The 22,530-nt window shown below is 44.3% G+C and overlaps 1 protein-coding gene and 1 long non-coding RNA gene across 3 annotated transcripts in view; one reads left to right on the top strand and one right to left on the bottom strand.

Moving 5' to 3' along the window:
- Positions 1-806: 806 nt before the first annotated feature.
- Positions 807-10,673, top strand: SLC35E3 (solute carrier family 35 member E3). Its single transcript, XM_039501173.1, has 5 exons — positions 807-1,267; positions 2,070-2,180; positions 5,299-5,457; positions 7,569-7,651; positions 8,172-10,673. Exons 1-5 carry the CDS (start codon positions 878-880, stop codon positions 8,356-8,358), a joined length of 930 nt encoding a protein of 309 aa, XP_039357107.1. The 5' UTR covers positions 807-877; the 3' UTR covers positions 8,359-10,673.
- The window catches only part of LOC120383277, a 31,524-nt gene continuing 16,745 nt past the window's right edge, over positions 7,752-22,530 (bottom strand). For both annotated transcript variants that reach the window (XR_005588397.1, XR_005588398.1), the window contains one exon: positions 7,752-8,384. This is a non-coding gene — a long non-coding RNA (uncharacterized LOC120383277). The remainder of the gene's footprint in view (positions 8,385-22,530) is intronic.

The following is a 22,530-nucleotide window of genomic DNA, read 5'->3' as shown; positions in this document are numbered from 1 at the left end:
GAGTTGACAACAGGCTTTGTTGCAAGGCTAGGTTCCTGGGTTAGTGTTTTTGTTGTGTGGTTCCTGGTGAGTATTTGCTTCAGGTTGGGGGGCTGTCTGTAAGCGAGGCCTGGCCTGTCTCCCAAGATCTCTGAGAGTGATGGATTGTCCTTCAGGATATGATGTAGATCTTTGATGATGTGCTGGAGAGGTTTTAGTTGGGGTTCTGTGTGTATATACATCTTCCTGCTGTATTTTCCACTGCATGCATCCGATGAAGTGGGTTTTAGCCCACACAAGCTTATGCCCAAATAAATTTGTCAGTCTCTAAGGTGCTACAAGTACTCCTCATTCTTTTTGCTGATACAGCCTAACACAGCTGCTACTCTGAAACCTTTTGGGTCATGAAGTCTGGCCTCTGTGGTAGCAGGCAACATTATGGTGTGGTCCTGTTCCTTAACCGAGCAAATTAATTGGGGGCAAAAGCACGACTGGGCGGCTGCTTCGGGCTCTCGCTCCTCTGGGGGCCAGAAACCTCATTCCCAGCAGGGTAAATTCCTCCGGGGCCAGTTCCTAGCGAGCCCTGCCTAGGCCAGCCCGACATCCCCGCTTCGCTGGCTCATCCCCCTGCAGGGGGGAGCGGCCTGTTCGTGACCGCCCCGGGGCCGGGCCGGGGGGATTGGCCCGGCCCTGCCCGCCCCCTGGCTCCGCAAGCGGAAGCTCCCGCGCCGCGCCCCGCCCCGTTCCGCCCCCCGTGTGGCGTGGTGGTGGGCGCGGGGAGGCGGCGAGTCGGCGGCCCCTGCGCGCCCGGGTGCGCTGGCTGCGGGCGGGCTCCCTGCTCCGTACTCGTCGGCCGGGCAGCCGGCCCCGCTGAGCGCGGAGGCGGCTGCCGGGCGCCATGGGGCCGGGGCCGGGGCCGGGGTGGCTGGCGGCCGGGCTGCTGGTGAACCTGGCCGCCTCCATCTGCATCGTGTTCCTGAACAAGTGGCTTTACGTGCGGCTCGGCTTCCCCAACCTGAGCCTCACGCTGGTGCACTTCGCCGCCACCTGGCTCGGCCTCGGCCTGTGCCAGGCGCTGCGCGTCTTCGCCCCCAAGAGCCTGCGGCCCCGCCAGGTGCTGCCCCTGGCGCTCAGCTTCTGCGGCTTCGTGGTGTTCACCAACCTGTCCCTGCAGAGCAACACCATCGGCACCTACCAGCTGGCCAAGGCCATGACCACGCCGGCCATCGTGGCCATCCAGAGCCTCTTCTACGGCAAGAGCTTCCCCCTGCGCATCAAACTGACCCTGGTGAGCGCCGGGCGCCCCGGCTTTCAGCCTGGCCGCCTTGGCCGCTGGGGGGGCGGAGCGGGGTGGCCCCGGCCGGGGGAGGCAGCAGCTTCCTGTGACTTTCCTCTCTCCCGCTTGCCCCTTGCCAAAGGGTTATTTCCCCCTTTCCAGGCACGTTAACCCCTGTTCCTTTGGCGCTCACCGACTTAGTAAATCTGTTAGTTGAGTCACCAGGATTTCGATGGGTCTGTGACTCCTTGGGCAGAAGCGATGGGTTAATGGACACGTACCTCTCGTGTGCTGGTGACAGGGGTCGAGGTGCTGTTGCTTGTGTGGACTGCGGGGAAACCTCTGAAATAGCCAGTAATGAGCAAAACCTCACCACGATCACCAAATGCTGCCACCCCATCTCTAGCTACTAGGGGCCTCAATGGAATTTTAACTCTTGTGGGTCAGTGTTATGGCCTTCACGTTATTTTTTTTCATACCATCAAGGGATTGTAGCAGTGTTATACGGGGCTTCTGTCCTGTTTACTAGCGCAGCATGGGAGAAAGTGCAAGTCAATCTTTGTAAAATTCTCTAAAGATGAAACGTGCTAATTGTTATTACTTCCAAATACAATTTGTGTATAGCTCATGTCATGTCTTAATCACGGAATATAACTTTACAATCTCTAGTTATAAAGCTTGAGATCAACTCTGGACAAAAGGGTGAGGTTGTGTGTGCAGAACTTTCCAAAACATTGGGGGAGAACAAGTTTTGATCCATTGAGTTCCATCTGCAGCAAATGTAAATAATAGCCAACATTTTCTTTCCTTACAGATTCCCATAACTGTAGGCGTATTCCTAAATTCCTATTACGACGTGAAGTTTAACTTCCTTGGAATGGTGTTTGCTACCCTTGGTGTTCTAGTTACATCCCTTTATCAAGTGGTTAGTAATTTGTTCTTCTCTATGTGCATGTTTCATAACAAAAATAACTTTTTGACACCTTGTTTCAAATTTCAGAAAGTAATAGAGGCAGGCTAAGTGGTCTGGAAATAGTATGCCTTAGGTTAGTAGTAGAGAAGAGATTTCTGGTACTACATAGCTCTTTAGCAGAAAAGGGCATAACAAGATACAGTGGTTGGAAGCTGAAGCTAGACTAATTCAGACTACAATTTTAAGGCACACATTTGTAACAGTGAGTGTAATAACCATTGGCACAACTTACTTAGTAATGTGGTAGAGTCTCTGTCCCTTGAAGTCTTTAAATCAAAACTGGATAGCATTCTAAAAGATACACTATCACTTAAACAGAAGTTATGAGCTTGAGGCAGGACTCAGTAGGTGAGGTTCTATTGACTGTCACGCTAGATGACAATGATGGGCTTTTTTGGCCTTAAAAATCTATGACAAGAGAGGGAGAAACAGGCAAAGTTACTGTGATGGTGCAACATTACATGTATAGCAGAACTGCTAGTTGGCCTGTGGGTGAAATTCCATCCTGTGCTTTTTTAGAAAGCCCTTAAATAGAATTTAGTGTAATTATAGTTATATTTTAATTTAGAACAGAGATTATTTCAGTATACTAAATTCTCTTATATAATGCTGCATTACTGACAGTAAATGCTTTTTATTAAATGTTAGCATTATTATAGTTAAGTGCAATAAAATATTAAATTAATGCCTTCAAAATAATTTGTCTAAGGGTTTTCATTTAACATTCATTTTACTAAACATAGATGTGATGATAACAGTAGTTGTATTAAATTATACATGCTGAAAATCTCAGTTATAATCAATATCAAAATGAAGTTTAGTATATGTATAATTAAAGGAAGGAAAACCCTGGAATTATAAAAATGTTAGTCATGCTTGTTAGCATATAGATGGTAATGTCAACTGAGGTGGGGGCATAGGGAAAGTAACAGCAGTTAGGAGTAGATTTTATTTAAACATACTTTAAAGCAGGCCTGCACAACTCCTAAAGCAGCAAGGGCCATGTTTCTCCAAAGAAAACAGCGGAGGGCTGAAACCCAACGCCCCCTCCCCCCACATCGCCACCCGCCCTGCGGAAACAAACCCTCCTTCCCCAGCGCTGCCCCGCCGAAACAGTGGTATTGAACCTTGGTAATATGTTATAGCGGGCCCGTAAGGTAGTATAATTAAGGTAAAAGAAAAAGGTCTTTTTGCTAGAAGTAGAATAAGATCTTCCCCCCACTTTGTAATCAATTACCCTGTTGAATGAATGAGGTGTGAACTTGGAGAGGGGCTGGGAGCCAGACCAAGGACAATTAAACTTGTCAAGTGGGCTGACTAGAGAAGAGCAGAACTGAGGGCCTCGGGGGTTAGAAGCAAGCACCTTCCTTTGGTAACACCCTCTTTGCAGCACTGGGACAACCCCCACCCCAGAGAAAAGCAGCAAAAAGGACCAATTTTTATGAGAGACAAGATCAGTAGAACAGGTCATCCACCGACTCCATGCTCTCCTCCTGACCCCCCCCAGTATAAAATCACCCTGCCATTGCCCACCCACTCACCTCCTCAGCCCCCCCTTCCCTGCCACCTCACCTGCCCCCCCCCACCACTGCCCACCCGCTCGCCACCTCAGCCCCCACCCCGCCGCTGGCTCACCTGCCCCCCTTGACACTGCCTTCCAGCTCACCTACTCCCCCCTCCCCCCACCCTCCCTGCCACCGCCAGCTCACCTGCCTGTCCACCGCTGGCTTGCCAGCTCACCTGCCTGCCCGCCGCTGGCCTCTTACCTTCTGCTGCTGTCCCTGCCCCCTGCTGCTGGCTCACCCTCACTCCCCAGCCTGCCACTGGCCTCTTCATCACTGGCCGGCCGGCCAGCCATTGGCTTGCCCCACCCTGCCGCTTGCCTACTCACCCCCCCGCGGGCCGCACAGTGAGCCCACGCCGCCCGGGGGCCCTATGTTGAGCAGGCCTGCTTTAAAGTACTACTAGAATTTATTTTTTGTGACTGTCTGTCATAAGAATATTCTACAGAACTGTTGCATATTAAGGTATATTATATACTTTTCAGTGGTTCTCAACCAGGAAGATGCAAAGGTCTTCCAGGGGTACATCAACTCATTTAGATATTTGTCTAGTTTTACAACAGACTACATAAAAAACACTGGCAAAGTCAGTACAAACTAAAATTTCATATGGTGACTTTATACTGATCTATATACTATACACTGAAATGTAAGTATAATATTTACATTCCAATTGATTTCTTTTATAATTGTATGATAAAAATGAGCAAGTAAGCATTTTTTTTCAGTAACAGTGTGCTGTGACACTTTGGTTTTTTTATGCTTGATTTTGTAAGCAAGTAGTTTTTAAGTAAGGTGTGGTACCAAAGACAAATCAGACTCCTACAAGAGGTACAGTAATCTGCAAAGGTTGAGAGCCACTGGTTTAAAGAGCTGCCTAAAATATGCAGTTCAGTTGTTGCATGCTTTACCACACATTTGTGGTAACGGCATGCAAGTTAACTTGATGCAGTCAGCTATGGCTTTAATAATTGTGCTCAGGCATCCCATAATAGTAGAAAGTTGAAAAGATCGGTAGTTTCTGTAATACTGCTTGCCCTTATGGGAGAAGGTACTGAACCCTTACTAAGCTAGATTCAGAATTGGTGCGAGAATGAAAGGAGCCAGCTTTTTCCAGCCCCCCCCCCCCCCATTTATCTGTCCTTACTCAAGTGGCAGACCCTATCATAGAGTATGGGAGGAGACAAAGAATAGAGAGAAGATGAAAGGAGGAAGATTCAAGCATTAGCCATCAGATACTGTAATGAAAAAGCTCTTTCAGCCAATTCTCTTCCTTCCTCATATGCCTGCACCTAGTGGCTTACCACTGTCTACTCAAAAAAAGACTAACACACATTCATCTGGTTAAAATATTTGGTGTTCAGTAAATGGAAGTGGAAAAAACAACAGTCATCCTATTTATTATGTAGTGCCGGCCATATGAGAGTCTCTCCTTATTAGTAACCAAGTTCCTTTTATATGAGGACTTGATTTTTCTCATGTTTAACAACTTTATCTCTTGATTTTAGTGGGTAGGAGCCAAGCAGCATGAGTTGCAGGTTAACTCTATGCAGTTGCTGTACTATCAGGCACCAATGTCCTCTGCCATGTTGTTGTGTATCGTACCCTTCTTTGAGCCAGTATTTGGAGAAGGGGGGATATTTGGACCCTGGACACTTTCTGCTGTGGTAAGATTTTATATTTTATTTTTTTAATTTAACACCATTGGCGTTATCACTTAATATAACAGCTTCACATAGAGTCATTGACAGTGAATGTGAGAGAGGCTGTGAGGAAAGAGAATCAGTCCCTGCTCCATTTAATTGTTTAAGCCCCACTGTCTGAGAGAGGAGTAGCTCTGTTAACAGGTTTGTCTGTGGCCTGGTCTATGCTTAGGTCAAAATAGCTTCAGCACTCGGGGGGTGTGTGAAAATCCACACCCCTAAGAGCTGTAACTACACCATCCTAAGCCCAACATAAATGTAGCTAGATTGATGGGTGACGGTTTCCCTCAATCTAGCTGTCAGGGAGGTGGAGTGACAGAAAAAACCCTTTTTGTAGTCTGCATCTATGCTTTCGAGTTATGTCACTATAGTCTGTGTAGTGTAGAAGTGGCCTCGGAGTGTTCTTTCCTTAGTCTTATTTCTGGTTAGAGGGCAATAACAGGAAAAAAGTAGACATTGGCTCCCTCTAAAGTTCAGGAATAAGCAACTTTTTAAACTGTTTATTTAGGAAGCTTTAGTTGCCATGTAAATATTAGAAACACAACAATCATTACAACAGTGAGCTTTTGTTTAGAGTATAGTGTGTATATATATAGTAATATAGTCATCAGATTTCTCTCTCTTACAGGGTGTTACTTTCATAATCAGCATCATTACAACATCCTTTACATGTCATTTCTAGTGATTTTATTAAATTCAGTAAAATCTCTGATTACACATTTAACAAACCAGACATATATCTATCAAACGTTAATATTAAAAAAAAAAAGGACAGTTCTGATTATTTGCAGGTGAATGCACTTTGTCTGAGTACTGAGTAAATGGTAACCAAATATCTAAGTGTCTACTTGTCCTTTGTGTGTTTTGCTGGGTACATAATTGGTGTGTTAATATTTCCATGACCGCCTCCCATACTTTGTGAACCATTCCTCTAGAGTTGGGCCATTTTTCTTTTCCCAACGAGAGGCAGATTAATTCTTCATTTCCTTTTGTGTGACCATTTCTGATAGGAAGCCCCAGCAGGATTAACAAAGGATCATTCAGTAATAAATATCCACCGGTGTTACTAGATACCTAATATTTTAAACAGAGTGACAGATAACCCCCCAGATGAGCCACCAACTGAGAGTTCATATATAAATCAAATAATAAAGCACTCCTCTAGAGTATCTAAAATAGATTAACAATTAATAAGTCAAAAGCCAAAAGATTCGAATTGACAAAGAAATTAACCTTTCTATTCCGCTCCCACATGCACACACACATACATACAGACTTTACAAAATCCAGAAGTTTGTCCTAGTTTTTTAAAGTAAAATTATGTAAATGACCCTTGAGCCAGCAGTCGCTCTCCACTGTGGGAACGATACAAATTCTTTCACTGCTCCCTGACTTCACTTCTGGCGGAGGAGAGCTGGTAGTGGTTACTTTCTGCAGTCAGTAGCTGCTTTGTATTGGGAGGGCTCTAATCTTTTTCATCCTCATCTTCTTGATGTCCCTCAACAGGATCAGGGCTCGAATATATATTCATTACATACTGTTGTCTAAGGTGGAAGGTACCTTTTAGTTTAGAAAGTGCCAGTTACTCAGTTAGTGATATGTCAGGCAATGATAGATGCAAGATCTCTCTCTAGTGGTACTGAAATCAGTGACTGGAATAATGAATAGTCACAACTTATGGGACAGATATCTTGTAATTATTTCTGTAATCTTAACTAAGTTTTGCATCTAAAAGCTGTGATCTCTTAAATATGGTTATGGAACATCATTTTTGTGAGCGAGCCTTTGAGTATCTGGGGCCATTTCTCAGACATAGCAAGTAAAGAGAAAGAAGATGCGCATTTTGTAGCACAATTCACATTTTGAGACCGTGTTCTGAGCTACTTAAATCGTAAGTGTCTTTGTTAAATTAGAACTCATGTTTGCCTTTTTTTGTTCTGTTTGCTCTCTTCTCTTGTGTGATATCTTACTGATTTGCATTTGACAGTAAAGAAACCTGATTAAACAATTTGAGGTGTAACTAGAGATGATTAGAAATATATGTTAGATTACTGACTGTGTCCATTAATCCACAGTTAATGGTGCTGCTGTCTGGTATAATAGCCTTTATGGTAAACTTGTCCATTTACTGGATCATTGGAAACACATCACCTGTCACGTATCCTTTTTATTATTGGTCACTCCCGTTGTTTTCAGATGAATGGCAGTATTCAGTCAAGTATATTTCACAATGAAAAAAGCCCACTGGACAAATAGGCTGTTATTTACCTGCTTTATTGTGAATGTTAAAACTGGAAAAGCACAATCCAGTTTCTCAGTGTTCTTTCTCACAGTATGTATAGACAGTTCTGGTTAATTTAGTAGTAAGAACTTTGTGTCCATATTAACAGTATTAAAACATTTACACACGTTTTGGTGACTATATAGTAAATGCGTAAAGTGATTCCTGTTTGTATATCAAATATCAGTTAATTTGTAAAGCATTTTGTGCGAAAGGTGTTACATAAATGCAAGTTGTTAATTATAATTGCACAGATAAAATTGAAAAGTTGTGTGAATAGAAATTGATGTGAACAACCGTAGTCCATTTTGGGGATAGATATATGAACGCATAAGAGATTCACTGTTTGTTTTTAATATTTTGACTATTTGTTATGATCCTTAACAGAGATGTGTAGATATAATATGTTTGGACACTTCAAGTTCAGCATCACTCTGTTGGGAGGGTACCTGTTGTTTAAAGATCCACTGTCACTTAATCAGGTCCTTGGAATTTTGTGTACTTTGTTAGGCATTTTAGCTTATACCCATTTCAAACTTAGTGAGCAGGAAGGGAGTAAGAGTAAACTGGTTCAGCGTCCATAAACCAAGATCTTCTGGAGATGATAAACCTTCAAACAGAAAATCGATATTAAATATGCACTGATTGTAGAACGGGCAAAATAGCTGAAATAAAATTTGTATTAATATTACCACCAGGATCATCATGCTGAAACAAAATAAAATGAATCATTACATAAAACATATTTTCCATCTTAGTCCAGCCTATAGTTAAATAGTAACATTTAAAAAAAAAATCAACTGGTGTAAGTCAAATTAGAATGAAAATTCTATAGAAGTGATTATGACTTTCATACTGAAATCAAATGAGCTTATCTTGGTTAATTTTACAGTAAATGCTGAAGGAATTAATTTTGCCCTTTGTGATATCATGCCAGTGTTACTATTGTAAAGAATCTTGTTCGAGACACTTATATGCAGATATTCTGGTACATGACAGCACATGCTTCCTGTTTGTCTGGTAGATGAAAAGGCAAATTGCTTTTTTGTTGGTTTGTTTTTTTTAAAAAGCTGTCAAACATCATTCTGATTCCGACATGCTTGCTTGCGAGTTTGGTAACTACCTGAATAACTTTCAGTAGAAGGGATCAGATAAAATTATTAGTGGAGTGGAGACTCAGGCAACTGATCAATTTGAACTAAAACCGAATGCCCCAAACTTTGGGAAAGTTGGAAACCAGCTCTGAACTTTGCAGCTCAAGTTCATCTGTAGATCTGCCAGGAAATTTAGTAAGTCACTAGTGTTTTGGAAAATGTTCTGTTTCTGCTTCATGATTTTCTAGTGTTAAAAACGGACTTTCACAAGACTTTTTGAACCTTTGTGGGCTTAATAAACCTACATAGTTGTTTTAATTGCCAAATGAAAATGGTTTCGCAAGTAAGAACACAAACACCCAACTGTTTGGGGCAGCAGATAAACTATGCCAAGACTCTGTCCAAAGACATCTTTAAGTTAAAAAAAAAAAAAAAAAACTAAGTAGGTAGGATGTGGGAGTTGAACCTCCTGTTGTTTTAATCCATTCCCTAATGGGCATGTGCACTTCCCTCTCATCCTCTGCCCTATAGCTCTCTCAAAAGGGCAAGGTGCATCCTATATTCACAGGTTCCACTGTTGTTACTGTTTGTATAGGGAAAAGCCAGTGGGTTGCTGAGAAATTTAATCTCTTTCATGCCGCCCATAATATGCTGGAAAGACAATCTCTTCAGGGGAATCTGCAGCAGATGATGACCTTGGGACGGGCACAGGTTCTGCTGTAGATTGGAGGTGCTTTGAAGATTACCTTAGGCCAGAGCTGTGCAGTTTTTTGGCCATTTGGAAAGACAGTTTTGAGGGCCATGTTGTAGAAAATGGAAAGTTATGTCAATTTTCCTGCTTTCGGTAAACGTGGTAGAAACATACATTTGCCAGATTGGCAAGTGATTAGAATTTATTTGCATTACTTCACTGGCATTTTGTTGTTTTTATCTTCATTTACTTATAGTCGCTTTAAAGAGGAAAATCATGTGAACAGAAACGTGTATAGGTTTTACAGCCACCAACATAAATGGTTAGGTAGTTAATTCTTAGCTTTTTTTACAGATTAAATGTTTAGAAACCTTATGTTTATGTGCAAGAAGCAATCTCAATCAAATTATTTTTACAATGAGGCCTGTTTTCAGGCTTGTACATTGTTCAGTTTTCGGAGTTTGTTTTTTAAAAAGAATTTCTCTTGTGTAGCTTAAATTTACATCAGATTACTCTGTATTGTTTCAGTATTCCAAACAGCTGACTTCTTTACCACTGGTATCTGAGGCATTGTACAGGTGCAAGAAAAAATTCTTTTGTATACATTTTTATAAATCTGTAATTTGTTAGAATTTAAAGACAAATACAGACTGCTGAGAAATATGTGCAGAACAGTGCAGTCTTTAGGTGCATATTCTTGAGTACATGCACTGGAGAAACATTTTGCATTGATTTGTGCTGTGCACAAGCTCTTCTAAAATGTAAATAGACCATGAGGACGTTCTTAGGGTTAGAAATAAGATGCCTGAAAAGCCTGTGTGATGACAAAATCTGAGATGGGATTGATGTATATAATGAGAAAAGAACTGAATAAAAATGTATGATGCAAATGATTTTCACCACAGCATCTGATCTTCAAAATGGCAAAAGTAAATTAAGAAAGTAATTCAAAAGCATTGGTGACTGAAAAGGATACATTATAAATATAGTCTGTTGCTGGAAAATGTACAAGTCCTGTAGGACACTGAAGTGACTGGATTTTTTTCATATATTTAACAGTTCTACTTTGGGTTTTACCTAGTATGACTGATAAATAAAATAATTCTTGAACTTCTCTCTTGTCTTTCTTTGTTGAATGTTTCAAAATATTAAACAGGGAAGACTTGTAATCATGGGCTAAAGAGATTCCTTGATGCATAGTTAGGGAGGACACTAAATTTAATTATGTGACCTGTACTGCACCTCTAGCTATTGTTATGTTTTGAGAAGAGGGGTCACTGGATTTTTTTCTGATTGAATTTACTGCATTTTTAATGAAATGTCTGCGGCATCTACAATATAAGACAAACACCACTTGTGGTTTTATAAACTTAATATACATGCTTAAGGTGTCATAAGAACATAAGAACGGCCGTACCGGGTCAGACCAAAGGTCCATCTAGCCCAGTATCTGTCTACCGACAGTGGCCAATGCCAGGTGCCCCAGAGGGAGTGAACCTAACAGGCAATGATCAAGTGATCGCTCTCCTGCCATCCATCTCCATCCTCTGACGAACAGAGGCTAGGGACACCATTCTTACCCATCCTAGCTAATAGCCATTTATGGACTTAGCCACCATGAATTTATCCAGTCCCGTTTTAAACGTTGTTATAGTCCTAGCCTTCACAACCTCCTCAGGTAAGGAGTTCCACAAGTTGACTGTGCACTGCGTGAAGAAGAACTTCCTTTTATTTGTTTTAAACCTGCTGCCTATTAATTTCATTTGGTGACCCCTAGTTCTTGTATTATGGGAATAAGTAAATCACTTTTCCTTATCCACTTTCTCAACATCACTCATGATTTTATATACCTCTATCATATCCCCCCTTAGTCTTCTCTTTTCCAAGCTGAAGAGTCCTAGCCTCTTTAATCTTTCCTCGTATGGGACCCTCTCTAATCCCCTAATAATTTTAGTTGCCCTTTTTTGAACCTTTTCTAGTGCTAGAATATCTTTTTTGAGGTGAGGAGACCACATCTGTACACAGTATTCGAGATGTGGGCGTACCATGGATTTATATAAGGACAATAATATATTCTCAGTCTTATTCTCTATCCCCTTTTTAATGATTCCTAACATCCTGTTTGCTTTTTTGACCGCCTCTACACACTGCGTGGACATCTTCAGAGAACTATCCACGATGACTCCAAGATCTTTTTCCTGACTCGTTGTAGCTAAATTAGCCCCCATCATGTTGTATGTATAGTTGGGGTTATTTTTTCCAATGTGCATTACTTTACATTTATCCACATTAAATTTCATTTGCCATTTTGTTGCCCAATCACTTAGTTTTGTGAGATCTTTTTGAAGTTCTTCACAATCTGCTTTGGTCTTAACTATCTTGAGTAGTTTAGTATCATCTGCAAACTTTGCCACCTCACTGTTACCCCTTTCTCCAGATCATTTATGAATAAATTGAATAGGATTGGTCCTAGGACTGACCCTTGGGGAACACCACTAGTTACCCCTCTCCATTCTGTCACACTTCATTGCTTCTGTGGGGCAATCTCACTGCATTCAGAGGCTCCTGGAATCCATTCCCCCACCCCCAGACTTCCCGTGTGCTACTTTCCCATCCCTCTATATTTCAGGGACTCACTGCAACCCCACCCTTACATTAAGAGCTCTCTGTACTCCTCTTCTCCCCCGCCCCACCCCATTAGCCTCTTCTCCCTCCATTCCCCTTTCTCCACATAAATGTCCCTCATTCTCCACTACATGTCAGGGCTCTGTGCTCCCATGTCCCTCTCCTATCATTTTATTGTCCCACCTATGTTGAGGACTGTGTGCCCTGTTACCTCCCTGCCATCCTTCCATTACTTCTTTTCTCTCTTTCTGGGAGATAAGTAATTCTGGGTGTCCACCTTTTGAATTGGAATGGGAAGGTGTGGGCAGAGTTGAGATGGGGAACTTAATATATTGGAAGATGTTAATAGCAGCCATCAACAGGTTCTTTGAGCTCTTGACAGCTGAAGGCCAATGAGCTGTAAGCTCCATGTGTCCCCCATTTTTCCACCTTCTGGTTTTCACCAAAATGAAGAGTTCTGCCCACTGATGCCTACATACAGCATTCCCTGAAATTTTGGAATTGACTGACCACAGCATTTAAAAGGTTTTGTGTTAGATCCAAACAACGAACGGCTGTTGTGTCGAATATGGGACCTCATTTCATTAAGCCAATTATGGTTCTGACCTCAGATGAGTTACAGGAGGGAAGTGCCTCATTTTCCCCATCTGTAAAATGGAGATAACAATCAAGACCTCCTTTGTAAAACGCTTTAAGATCTACTTATGAAAATTGCTTGTAAGAGCTGGATATTAAGCACTTCTGTATCCAAATCAGACCAGGAAAAATTACACTATTTTAGGATCCAGTCCTATTACCCTCACTCTCTCAGTCTCTGAGGTCACTGGACAACTCATAACTAAACCAAACAGGATTACTTTTAAACTGTAATTACAGGAGAGGGAGAGGCATATACAAAAAAATCCCCAGAAAATACAGGTCTTTGTTCCTTTTTCTAAACTATTTGGATTTGGTGGATCTGGCATGTTTCCTCATTTGTGTCTGTGTGTGTATATAATACACACACATATATATATTTATGAATGTTCTCTGTGCTGACAGTAAAGTAATAAAACTTGTAGCCAAGCTCTGCAATCCTGAGGGAAAAGCAATAGTAGCGTCTTTTGCCACACGTACTGAAAGGGTTTCTTACAAATTAATGCTCTTTCTGCCAAATGCTTGGTCATTAGGAAGTAACTGGTTCTAATGCATTCAAATGTTGTTTTAATACTTTATTCCTGCTAATTGCCTGTATTTAAGATTCTAAGTCATCTTGCTTTTCATTAACAGTAAACCAGAGAATTAGAATTTTTTTTAATACGTATGGTTCCTGTTGTGTGTGTTAATTGGTCAGTGTCAGTCTTTGGTGTTCCCTTGTGACAAAATTAAGCATCACAGCACACCTTGCTGTTGAGCTTGCTTATTGCTCCTCCGCCCATGACCTCAGCCCTCCAGCTGGGTTGGTGGTAGTCCTTTTCCCTTTCAGAGTGCTACAAGGTCCAGTGTCTCGGGAGGTCAGTTGTCCTAGCTTGAGGGCATGAAGACCCAGGCCTCCTTGAGTGTAGCCCATTTGCTCAGTCCCTTAAGAAGCCCTGTTGGTAGAGGAACCCAAGCCCACTCACTCTGTGTTCCAGGCCAGGGCCTTATATAAAGTGGCTGTCATCAATCTCTCCCATCCTTTACTGTTGTCCTGGCCTGCTTCTTAGTGTGCTTCACCTTTATACACAGACTATACAGACGTTTTTTGTAGCAAATAGGAAACACTGAAATAACGTTGATAAAACCTCTGCATGTTTGGCAGTATTTGTACTTGCTGATCTTGTACGACTTGATAAACTATGGCAAGGGTTGGGAGCACTGTGCCAGGGGAGCTTTTTCTGCTGATGGTAAACAGTTCCTTGTCAGCCTGGAGGCTGAAGGGATGTGCTTTGCTGCTGTTCCATGTATGAAAAGGGGGGTTGTTTTTGGAAGTCTACCTTCAAGACAGAGCTTCCATTCAGCAGGAAATTATCCTGCCTCTGCTCACGCTAAATGAATGCACAATGGTAGCACAAGACGAAAGGAACACTGAGGCCTTATTCAGTCTGCCTGTAGTTTTATTAAATTTCTCTGAAATAGTCGTGGGCAGGTAGATCACCCTTGATAAGGGGTTTACTCTACAAGAAGGACAGGAAAAAAACATTTCTGTTTAGCTAGGAAATATTTGTAAAGCTCTAATGATAAAAATCACTGAATTCATAGTGATTTATGGACAGTAGGAGATGCAGAAATATTTAAAGCATATTGAAGTACAACTTAGTTCTAACTAAGAACTTGTTCAGCACATCTGTTCTCATAAAACCTACTAGCAATAAACCCTCTCCACCCAACATCTGTCTTTTAACTGTGCTGTGTCTATGTGCTTGGGTTGTAAATGATCAGGGATTTTGTTCTTGATTAATGTGTTATAAAGTACTGTGTACAGCTGTGGTACTGTCCAGTTTAGTAGTACTTTTGACAATGATATAGGCAGGTGCTAGTGAAGTTTGTCAGCATGTTTGGGAGGACAAAAAGGAGGCAAGCTAAGCCTCTCATTTTAAGCACTGAAAAGAGGGGGCCTTTTAATTCAGTGTTGTTCAAGTCAAATTTAGGATTGCATTACTGACGTTAATAGTGAACCTAACAAAGCAGGAGGCTGAAACATTGTTCTTCAGCAGATTGTGACCTTTCATGAGGCAGTCATTCTCCAAGAGTGCTGTCCTGCTCCCACTGAAATCAATAGGTGCTTTACCAGGGATTTTACTAGGAGCAGAAATACGGCTTACATTTGTCAGGGTTTTTTAAAATTTACTGATCAGAACATTCTCCCACTCTCTGCCTTCTTAGTGGAGAGAGAAGGGGGAAAAAATGCTAAATAAACAAAATGAGGGCTGGAGATAATGTGAATGTTGGTTTCCACAGCAGACTCATTTTCTCTCTCATGAGTGTAAAGATCCAATTCTGTCTTTTTCTATGGTAAGTGACAAAAACTAGGTTAATGCAGAGTTAAGGTTTCCTGATGACAGCTTGTGCTCTTCCAGAATGTTGAGTGCAGCAAAATTCAAACTTGGAAAACCAGGAAATCAAACGTCTGTGGGTTTAATGAGTTGTAGCTGTATTGAATGGCAGAGGTGTGTTTGTGAGCTGAGGAGATGGGGATTAGTTTGAGGAGCATCACAGAGCTGTGATTGTGATATTAGATCAGGATTTGTGCCCACCCTGTGAAAACAGGAAAGGGGAGCATGTGTACCGTGAGGATGTAGTCTGCATCATTTTATTGCAAAATTGTGTAGGTTGTCTCAGTAGCAAGGCACTAAAAGGGTCTTGACATGGGAATTGTCAGTAGGGAGGTGAAATATGAGAGCAGTCTGTGGGTTTACTGATGGGCTAAGTTCCCTCTAAGCTGTGCAGCCGTGCAGCAGGCTATCAAGGGCCATGCAGGCGCGCAGGGGGGAGAGGCGCCTCTCCCCCGGCCCTGGAGCTGCTGCAACGGGCAAGAGGCACTTCTTCCCCCAGCCCTGGGATGTTGTGGCGAGAGAGGGCTGGGGGGAGTCCACTCTCCCCGCTGCAGCCCCAGGGCAGCCTGCACCCCAAACTCCTTATCCCCGGCCACACCCCAGAGGCTTTACGCCCCCACATCCCAACCTTCTGCCCTAGCCCTGAGCCCCCTCCTGCATCCCAAACCCCTCATCCCCGGTCCCACCCCAGAGCCTGCACCTCCAGCCGGAGCCCTCACCCCCCCTCCCCCTGCACTCCAACCCTCTGCCCCAGCCCTGAGTCCCCTCTCACACTCCAAACCCCTCGGCCCCACCACCCATCACCTCCATATTGCTGTACATAACAAAATTCATTCTGTGCATGGATGTAAAAAATTAGTGGAAACATTGCTGATGGAAAAAGAACAGGAGTACTTGTGGCACCTTAAAGACTAACAAATTTATTTTAGCATGAGCTTTCGTGAGCTGCAGCTCACTTCTTCGGATGCATAGAATGGAACACACAGACAGGAGATATTTATACATACAGAGAACATGAAAAGGTGGAAGTATGCATACCAACAGGAAGAGTCTAAGCAATTGAGATGAGCTATCATCAGCAGGAGGAAAAAAAACTTTTTGAAGTGATAATAAAGATGGCCCATAGAAGGTGTGAGGAGAACTTAACATAGGGAAATAGATTCAATTAGTGTAATGACCCAACCATTCCCAGTCTCTGTTTAGGCCACAGTTAATTGTATCTAGTTTGCATATTAATTTGAGTTCAGCAGTTTCTCTTTGGAGTTTGTTTTTGAAGTTTTTTTGTTGCAAAATTGCCACCTTCAAGTCTGTCAGGGAAAGTGCAGGTTTTGATGGTATCCTGAGAGTGTGAAGTGGTTGTTAAATTTCACAAATGTGGTATTCTACTGGAAGAGCAAGGCAAGTATAGGGCCGGTGCACATAGAATCATAGACTATCAGGGTTGGAAGGGACCTCAGGAGGCCATCTAGTCCAACCCTCTGCTCAAAGCAAGACCAATCCCCAACTAAATCATCCCAGCCAGGGCTTTGTCAAGCCTGACCTTAAAAACCTCTAAGGAAGGAGATTCCACCACCTCCCTAGGGAACCCATTCCAGTGCTTCACCACCCTCCTAGTGAAAAAGTTTTTCCTAATATCCAACCTAAACCTCCCCCACTGCAACTTGAGACCATTACTCCTTGTTCTGTCATCTGGTACCACTGAGAACAGTCTAGATCAGGGTAGGCAACCTATGGCACGTGAGCCAAAGGCGGCACGCGAGCTGATTTTCAGTGGCACTCACACTGCCCAGGTCCTGCCCACTGGTCAGGGGAGCTCTGCATTTTAATTTAATTTTAAATGAAGCTTCTTAAACATTTTTAAAACCTTACTTACTATACATACAACAATTGTTTAGTTATATGTTACAGACTTCTAGAAAGAGACCTTCTAAAAATGTTAAAATGTATTACTGGCAAGCAAAACCTTATATTAGAATGAATAAGTGACGACTCGGCAGTCCACTTCTGAAAGGCTGCCGACCCCTGGTCTAGATCCATCCTCTTTGGAACCCCCTTTCAGGTAGTTGAAAGCAGCTATCAAATCCCCCCTCATTCTTCTGCAGACTAAACAATCCCAGTTCCCTCAGCATCTCCTCATAAGTCATGTGCTCAAGCTCTCTAATCATTTTTGTTGCCCTCCGCTGGACTCTTTCCAATTTTTCCACATCCTTCTTGTAGTGTGGGGCACTAAACTGGACACAGTACTCCAGATGAGGCCTCACCATGTCCCTCAGTCTGCTGGCAATGCCCCCACTTATACAGCCCAAAATGCCGTTAGCCTTCTTGGCAACAAGGGCACACTGTTGACTCATATCCAGCTTCTTGTACACTGTCACCCCTAGGTCCTTTTCTGCAGAACTGCTTCATAGCCACTCAGTCCCTAGTCTGTAGCAGTGCATGGGATTCTTCTGTCCTAAGTGCGGGACTCTGCATTTGTCCTTGTTGAACCTCATCAGATTTCTTTTGGCCCAATCCTCTAATTTGTCTAGGTCCCTCTGTATCCCTACCCGCCAGCGCATCTACCACTCCTGCCAGTTTAGTGTCGTCTGCAAACTTGCTGAGGGTGCAGTCCATGCCATCCTCCAGATCATTAATGAAGATATTGAACAAAACCGGCCCCAGGACCGACCCTGGGGCACTCCACTTGATACCGGCTGCCAACTAGACATGGAGCCACTGATCACTACCCATTGAGCCTGACGATCTAGCCAGCTTTCTATCCACGTTATAGTCCATTCATACAGCCCATACTGCTTTAACTTGCCGGCAAGAATACTGTGGGAGACCGTATCAAAAGCTTTGCTAAAGTCAAGGAATAACACGTCCACGGCTTTCCTCTCATCCACAGAGCCAATTATCTCCGCATAGAAGGCAATTAAGTTAGTCAGGCATGACTTGCCCTTGGTGAATCCATGCTGATTGTTCCTGATCACTTTCCTCTCCTCTAAGTGCATCAGAATTGATTCCTTGAGGACCTGCGCCATGATTTTTCCAGGGACTGAGGTGAGGCTGACTGGCCTATAGTTCCCCGGATCCTCCTTCCCTTTTTTAAAGATGGGCACTACACTTGCCCTTTTCCAGTCATCCAGGACCTCCCCCAATCGCCATGAGTTTTCAAAGATAATGGCCAATGGCTCTGCAATCACATCCACTAACTCCTTTAGTACCCTCGGATGCAGCACATCTGGCCCCATGGACTTGTGCTTGTCCAGCTTTTCTAAATAGTCCTGAACCACTGCTTTCTCTACAGAGGGCTGGTCGTCACCTCCCCATACTGTGCTGCCCAGTGCAGCAGTCTGGGAGCTGACCTTGTTTGTGAAGACAAAGGCAAAAAAAGCATTGAGTACATTAGCTTTTTCCACATGCTCTGTCTCTAGGTTGCCTCCCCCATTCCAGTGCTGCCCAGAGGGGGGGGGGGGGGGGGAAGTGGGGCAATTTACCCCGGGCCCCAAAGGGGCCCTCATGAGAATATAGTATTCTATAGTATTGCAACTTTTTTTATGGAAGGGGCCGCCGAAATTGCTTTGCCCCAGGCCCCCTGAATCCTCTGGGCAGCCCTGCCTCATTCAGTAAGGGGCCCACACTTTCCTTGACTTTCTTCTTGTTGCTAACATACATGAAGAAACCCTTCTTGTTACTCTTAACATCTCTTGCTAGCTGCAACTTCAAGTGTGATATGGCCTTCCTGATTTCCCTCCTGCATGGCTGAGCAATATTTATACATTCCTCCCTGGTCATTTGTCCAACCTTCCACATTTTTTAAGCTTCTTTTCTGTGTTTAAGATCAGCAAGGATTTCACTGTTAAGTCAAGCTGGTCGCCTGCCATATTTACTATTCTTTCTTCATATTGGGATGGTTTGTTCCTGCAACCTCGATAAGGATTCTTTAAAATATAGCTCGTTTCCTTGACAGTGAAAAGGCAGAGTGCAAGTAAGGGTGTTATGGGTGTCGCTCAAAGAGGGCAGAGGTAAGGTTACATGGGCATATACCTTAACTCTCTTTCTTTCCTGGTTTTCTAACATTTGAATTTTGCTGAAGTTGACGTTCTGGAAGAACATGAGCTGTCATCAGGAAACCTTAATTCTTCATTAATTAAGCTTTTTGCCATTTAATTTCCTTTTTTAACAGAAAACTTGTTGGTAGGAATTACTGGTGGTTGTGGCATCATTTGTAGATAGCATGCAGGCCAAGAGGACAACTGATTCTGACCCTACCCCCTTCCTCGTCTTCCCCGCCACTACTCAGCCCCACCAAGTATCCCCGTTCCTTCCAGACCAGCTGCCCCCCACTGCTCTATTTTGTGCAGGTTTCCCCGCACCCCAGGTGTGCGAGCATGTCCCTCGTGTGTCTGTGGCGATGTACCCAGGTTTCCAACTGGACCCATCCTTGGAATCAGATTTTTTTTTCCCCCGGTGGATGACATGAGAACCCAAAGGCTCTTGTAAGAGTTATCACAATTTTCTGAAAAGAAGCTGTATTCTGTGCACTGTTTTGGCCAGCTGGGTTTCCCCTCATATATCCCCAGGGCCCGTGCAACCACTAGGCCAGAGGGTAGGCAACCTATGGCACGTGTGTGTGCCGAAGACGGCACACAAGCTGATTTTCAGTGGCACTCACACTGCCTGGGTCCTGGCCACCGGTCCGGGGGGCTCTGCATTTTAATTTAATTTTAAATGAAGCTTCTTAAACATTTTAAAAATCTTATTTACTTTACATACAACAATAGTTTAGTTATATATTATAGACATAGAAAGAGACCTTCTAAAAACATTAAAATGTAATACTGGCACGCGAAACCTTAAATTAGAGTGAATAAATGAAGACTCGGCACACTATTTCTGAAAGGTTGCCGACCCCTGAACTAGGCGAACTAGGCAGTGGCCTAGGGCGGCAAGTGGTTGTGGGCACCCAGGGTTGTCCTTAGGCATAGGCAGCTGGGTAGAGCACTTGAAAATTTGGGGCACCACTGGGTCTTAATGTCCACCCCCTGGTTTTCCTATCCCTGTTCCTGCAGGCTCTGAGTCTTCCTGGGAAGGGGATCTAGTAGTTAAAAGAGAGAGTCTCCAGCCTGCCAGACCTATTAGCACAACACTGAAACTGTTAAAGAGCCATTCAAGGGGTAATGAAGACATTTAATAGGCATTTGCCAACCCCCAGGTATCTACTGTCAGTTTCTGAATATACTGACAAAAACAGTTGTGCATGGCTGTAATATTTACTCAGAACATGTCAGTCTACAGGACCTTAGTTTAAAATTTCCTTTTAAAATATTGCATTAGTGAGTTGGTGAAGATTATAAAATCACATCTCTCAAAAATCCTTGCATAGATTTTTAGATGCACAATCATCTTTAGCCTTAAATGCTTGGATCTTCAGACATACTGCTTTTTAAATAAATTCTTCAAAAGACCACCCTTATCTAAAATAAACATTTTAATTACTATAGTAAAAAACGTACTTCCAAAGTCTTCCTGTCCTTTCTGTCCATCCATTTCTCCCTTCACACCCACCCCCCCGACCTTGAAGGAAGCAACAGCCCTTTGCTTCCAGATAGCTGCACAAAGAGTTTCCCTTTCTTTACTTCTGACTATCTGATGAACTAGTTTTAAGCAAAATCAGTACCTTAGTAAGATATAAAATCCTTTGTTATGCCTAAAATCTTTGGAAACATTTTTTTAAAGTTGGTGAAATTGTTATGGAGATCACACACAGTAAATTAATGTCCCTTTTTCTAAAAGCAATTAACATTGTTATGAACACACTACACCTCTGTGACTGATTAATCTGGAATGATTACTTTATGAAGGCTTAAGAGTACATTTCAAATGTAAAATCAGCTTAGAAATACTGATTAAGAAAATGTAAAACAGAGAAGAGCTGCATTATGTATTCCATAATATTTAATGTATTCAGCAAGACAGCTGACTCACCCTTACTACAAAGTTTTTGCAAATAAATCTCTGAGAAACTTCAGGGCATATCAAAAAGCCTTTGACTGACATTTTTTATTCCCAAGTTTAGTGCTTTTAATTAGGTACCTTCTGCATGTCCATTCTGCGTGACGGAGAAGGTACAGAGGTCTCTGCGGGGAACTGTGACTCTCCGCCACTGTGAGGCGGGCCAGGTGACTTGTTCTTTCTGCCTTGTCCCTCCACCCCTGCCGGGCTGCAAGCTCAGGCTGCCGTTGGGAATAGGGGCACCAGTTTAATAATACGGCATAGGGCCCCATAAATCCTAAGGATGGCCCTGGGGGCACCAAAAAGTGGTGCCCTGGTTCGGCAGGGAGGAGCTGTCTTCCGGAGCCAGAGTGTCCCGCTTGTGGTGGCAGCAAGCCCCAGCCATGGAGGAGCCGGTGCGGTGCAGGGGGGCAGGAGCCCTGCAAAGGCGGCGGCCGCTTGCAGGGAGCAGCTGCACCCCCGACCCCTTCTGCCCGGGCTGCGCTGGGGTGTGGGGCCCTGAGCCTGCTCCGGGAGGGGGCAGTGGCGGTGGCTCACACTCCTGGGAGCCGCAGAGCCTGAGCGTGGCGAGAGGGGAGCTGGGGGGGGGGGGAGGGAGCGCACGGAGGCCTCTGCCCACGTGCATCTGCTGCAGGAGCCCCCAGAAGGCAGCTCCTCCCTGCTGAGCTGCTGTAGCAGCCCAAGCCTGGCAAAGCCAGTGAGTGGACTCGGGGTGGGGGCTGCTGGGGTCAGGGCCGGCTCCAGACCCCAGCACGCCAAGCGCACGCTTGGGGCGGCATTTTGCCGGCAGGGTGGCAGGCGGCTCCGGCGGACCTTCCGCAGTCATGCCTGCGGGAGGTCCACCGGAACCGCAGGACCAGCGGACCTCCCGCAGGCATGACTGTGGAGGGTCCGCTGGTCCCGCGGCTCTGGTGGACCTCCCGCAGCCATGACTGCGGAGGGTCCGCTGGTCCCGTGGCTCGGGTGCCAGAGCCGTGGGACCAGTGGACCCTCCGCAGGCACATCTGCAAGAGGTCCCCCGGAGCTGCGGGACCGGCGACCGGCAGCGCGCCCCCTGCGGCATGCCACTGTGCTTGGGACGGCCAGATTCCTAGAGCCGCCCCTGGCTGGGGTGGGGTGGGGTGGGGAGGGCTCACGGGTGGGGCTGTGCACCCTCCAGGGGTGTTGAGGGGGCAGGGCGGGGGGAACCTGGTCTGGGGAGCAGCCCCTGGGCACGGCTGGCCCCTGTGGTCTATAAAGGCTCGTTGGGATTTGCCTCTCAATGAACCGATGTTACTGGGGGGGAGGCGCAAAGTGGAAGTTTGGTCCAGGGTGCAAAATATCCTTGCTCCAGCC

Source organism: Mauremys reevesii, linkage group 1, assembly GCF_016161935.1.
Source record: "Mauremys reevesii isolate NIE-2019 linkage group 1, ASM1616193v1, whole genome shotgun sequence".
NCBI lineage: Eukaryota > Metazoa > Chordata > Testudines > Geoemydidae > Mauremys > Mauremys reevesii.
This window is presented reverse-complemented; position numbering and strand designations above follow the sequence as displayed.